At 39.4% G+C, this 3,966-nt stretch overlaps 1 protein-coding gene across 1 annotated transcript; it reads right to left on the reverse strand.

Annotated features, from left to right (window-relative positions):
* Positions 1-1,073: 1,073 nt before the first annotated feature.
* Positions 1,074-3,752, reverse strand: LOC147869074 (aspartic proteinase nepenthesin-1-like). The gene is made up of 2 exons (XM_087326292.1): positions 3,538-3,752; positions 1,074-2,273 (listed from the first exon to the last, which is right to left on the reverse strand). The coding sequence occupies exons 1-2, from the start codon at positions 3,721-3,723 to the stop codon at positions 1,209-1,211; spliced, it is 1,251 nt and encodes a 416-aa protein (XP_087182418.1). The 5' UTR covers positions 3,724-3,752; the 3' UTR covers positions 1,074-1,208.
* Between the last annotated feature and the right edge of the window lie 214 nt (positions 3,753-3,966).

Consider the following 3,966-nt stretch of genomic DNA (forward strand, 5'->3'; position numbering starts at 1 on the left):
AAAAAAAATCACAAGAACAAAATTCTCTCATTTGGTTTTGTAGTTGACATCAGAAAATGTTTCAAAAGATGAGATGTGGAACATCTCTTAGAGCTTTCAAGTGATGCTACGAAATATATAGTTATGGTTGAAAGATTAGTGGAATTACTACTTAGGAAGAACTGGAAAAATGTTAAAAGCAAAAAAAATAGAATATTGGATTCCAAATATCAACTTGAATGTTGGGTTCTATTTATGGCAAGAAAGCCTATTGATCATATTCAACCTGACCTCATTATTAGCTTGAGTATTAACTCTTGTAGAGCCCTAACACTCCTTCACACTCAATTACACAACCTAGGCATCAAAATCAGCCAAATGTAAAGGCATGTAAGGTATGCAAAGAAGGGCTAGTAGAGGATGAGTATAACTTGCTCGTACATGCCCTACAGATAGTGCAATTCGTGAAAGGTGTGAGGGTATATTAAGGGAAGGTTATAACTTGAGAATCATATTAAAGAGAACACAGAAAATGTTGAGCTAATATGTGTATGCATTATTTACACATCGAGACTTGGTGCTTTGAAGTATGAATATCCCATCTTAGGAAGGAGACACACATCAAGAAAACTTTTGTACTTAGGTCTCATGGGTCAATATAGGCCTCTCTATGGATACTAAAAAATATTTATCTATTTACCTATATCGCATAGGTCACTAGCTATATGATGTTTGTGTACCCAATCCTCATGACACGGAACTGACAAAGTAAACTCTTGTTATGTGTTTAGAGAGTAGGATCACTATTTTGCTTAAAAAATGTAGGAAATAATTGTTTATTCTATTGTTGCATGCTACCAATAAATAACAAACAATTATGACTAATATGCCCTTGTTCAATGCTCTCCATTGTCCATGACATTTTGGCAAATTTGAGTTTCATGCTAGTGAGTTTATATCCTCTTGACCACTTCCTCACTATTAGGAGTTGACACGTTTAATGATGACACTTCCTCAATAAGTTACATATGACAAATTAAAAGTGTGAACTTCTAAAGAATAATTATGAAAGATTGAATGTGAGTATGACGATGTGTTGCAAGAAGCAATCTGAATATCCTTCCATTGAAAAAAAAATTACATTCTATGAGCACATTTAAAATGTGATAATTCCTTTTTAAATTGTAACTTATAAGTGAGACACACTTGAGAAGGTTGTTCCTTATCTGTCATTGAAGTAGAATAATACATACCACCCATAATAATTGTCTTAGAGATAGCCATTTGAAATATTTTATGGAGTTTCCATTATTGCAAATGGTGGGTGCAAATCCAATCCTTGAATTCTCAATATCATATTCAACAATAAAGTCTTGTTGTTGGAAGTTTCCAATGAAGTTTCTATTACCAGAAGCAACACTTCCTGCACTGTTGAATGCCATGCAATAGTAATTATATGTGCTATCAGTTGCCCCAAGGCGTAAAACATGATCATTAGTCAATTGAAGGTTAACAGAACCATCAAAGTGGAGGGTTACATTTGGTGGAGTCGGAGCTTGTCGTTGTTGAAGTGGAACTTGGTAACAAAGTAAATCACTATTTTCAATAATTACTTGGGTTAATTCTATGTTCATGGCACTTTGAAAAGCCTTATAAACTACTGAATAAGCTTCATCAACAAAAGAGGTTAATGTAGTCCCCGAATCTATGATAGTGCCACCATCACCTGAAGCTGTCATTTCGAATGCCGCTCTAGGGATGTCCAAGAGTTTCCCATTAATGCTAACACCTGTTAGATTGATGTAATAGAATTGTGATGTGAAGATAGAATTGTCATTTTGTAACATTGGTGTATATTGAAGAGCAATGCCAGATGTAGGGCGTTTGCCAAGAGTAAGACTACCAGAAACTTGTGAGTTATGAACGCGGTTAGGAAGGCAATGGGAAAATACTGAAATGTTGAGTTGTGTGATGATTGAGAATTCACCTCGATCGAGACCCAAGAGACCAGATGCATTGAGCTCTGCTTCCACACCAGTATTGATGATCCCACAACCAAATATGACATTTGTTTTACTATACGAGGATGCTTTCGTCGTGAGCATTGTCAATGTCTCTTTAGACAAGTATCCAGTGCTATTGCTATGATCGCCGTAGGTCACTGCATACCAACATATAGAATCCCTACATTCTGTTCCCACACTATCATTTAAAGGGCATGGGTCCTCATTTGAGCATGTTATATTTGTATATGTCGATGATTTTATGGGGTTGAACACTGGATAGCCTGATGCCTGCCCATTCATTTTACGAGGTCAATAATTACTCTAAGAAAGGTTTCATAATAAAAATTATATAAAATTATCCATATCAATATTTTCATATTGTACTTCCAAAACATTTGAACAAAATATATTGTGTAGTACTAGGAAGAAAAACACAAGGAACACTAGTTACTTTCTTAAATTTGGGGATGCCTCCAAAATCAAGATATTGCTTATTAAAGCAGCATGTGAAAGTTTCCACTTTATTGCATCATGCCAAGGACATTACACTCCCCCATAAATTGTTGAATTTATTGGTTTGTGAGATTCATGAGGTTATATCATTGAAATTCAAATTTCAAATATATATATGTATGTATATATAGAGAGAGAAGGGGGGGGGGGGGGAGACACGAACACATGTAGGCATGTGAAGTCTAATGGTAAAGTGTGTCTTATGGCATTAGGTTTGTGGGTTGAAGTGTTGAGGAATTCGTGTTACATTCATTATAAAAACTATTTACTGAGATCATGCATCCTAGTTGTTTCTTAATTTTACTTCGAGATCATGCACATTGAAGTTTTACTCCTAGAAAATAGCAAACAAAATGGCTTTGGAATATTGTAATCATTTGTCATTTGTTTTTCTAAAAAACAAACGTGTTAGTTAGGGTTTGGTTTTATTTTTTCAATTCCAACTAGCGAGACTTTTTCCTATGCAACTAACTACGTGTCATGAATCATTTGTTATGTGTGCATAGCCTAAGACAAGCGCATTTACAAAGAGTAAAGAGTGGGGAGGAAGCAAAGAAATAAAGCAATTGGATGGACACCTGAGTAGGTTAGGAATGAACGAAATATAGAGTGATTAAACTACTCAGGATTGAGCAAAGGAGATGGACGAGCTAGTGGCATTATTCTTTCTTTCATCCCAAGGCTGCACGGGTGAATCAAACCCATGAAACATGTGCATGGGTATCTGAATAAGCATGGAGGAGGTGGTTTAGTGTTAAGAGTGCTCCTTACTCTACGAACATGAAAGACATCAAGTTTGGTGGATTGCTCTTTGGTCAATGGTGGACCCCTCTAGGAGTTCAAGAGAGTAATATCATATATGCATGTGCTCTAAGAGCAAGTACGTGTGTGTGTGTGTGTGTGCTATGGTCAAAGAGTTCACATACTTTTCTCGAAAAAGGAGAGGCGTCTAAGAAAGGACCCGAAGATGTTGACGAGAAAGCGAGGGCATTTGGGGAAATAAGGAAAAGTTAGGGGAGTGGGGGGGTTGGTTGCTTACCTGGACACCGCAGCGGAGGCAGGGTTGGCATTGGAGCCACAGGAGCTGGCTGCCCGTGTCCATGATCAGGGCCGCCTCCACACCTGGGCTGCCCATCTCCAGCACCGCGAAGTATTGACCGAACTCCTCCTCCAGCGTTACCACCCGACTCCTCAACGTCGGCGTCGCCTCCTCCGCCGCAGCCATCCTCCTACGCCGCCCATCCGCGTTCTTCCTGTGCACTACGCGCAGCGAGATCCCACCCTGCTCCTCCTCCTCCTCTACCTCCTCCTCTTCCTGCTCCTCCACTGCCTCCCGCCTCCTCTTCACAATCTCGGCTGTTAGCAGCGCCCGCGGCAGCAGCGCCGCCGCCGGGACCTCCGCCGCAGCCACCAGCACCGATGTCGCATCAAATCCGCCCACCACTATCATCTCCACCAATATGCACAC

This window comes from Azolla caroliniana, unplaced genomic scaffold (genome assembly GCF_043228905.1).
Source record: "Azolla caroliniana isolate FFs.n. ecotype wild unplaced genomic scaffold, voAzoCaro1.0.p SCAF_1, whole genome shotgun sequence".
In the NCBI taxonomy this organism is placed as follows: Eukaryota; Viridiplantae; Streptophyta; class Polypodiopsida; order Salviniales; family Salviniaceae; genus Azolla; species Azolla caroliniana.

Excerpts from the sequence above, each read along its gene's own strand:
- LOC147869074 (XM_087326292.1), bottom strand. The coding sequence starts at position 3,723 with ATGGCTGCGGCGGAGGAGGCGACGCCGACGTTGAGGAGTCGGGTGGTA. Across the intron at positions 2,274-3,537 it reads GCCTCCGCTGCGGTGTCCAG|GCATCAGGCTATCCAGTGTT; the intron begins GTAAGCAACCAA and ends ATGAATGGGCAG.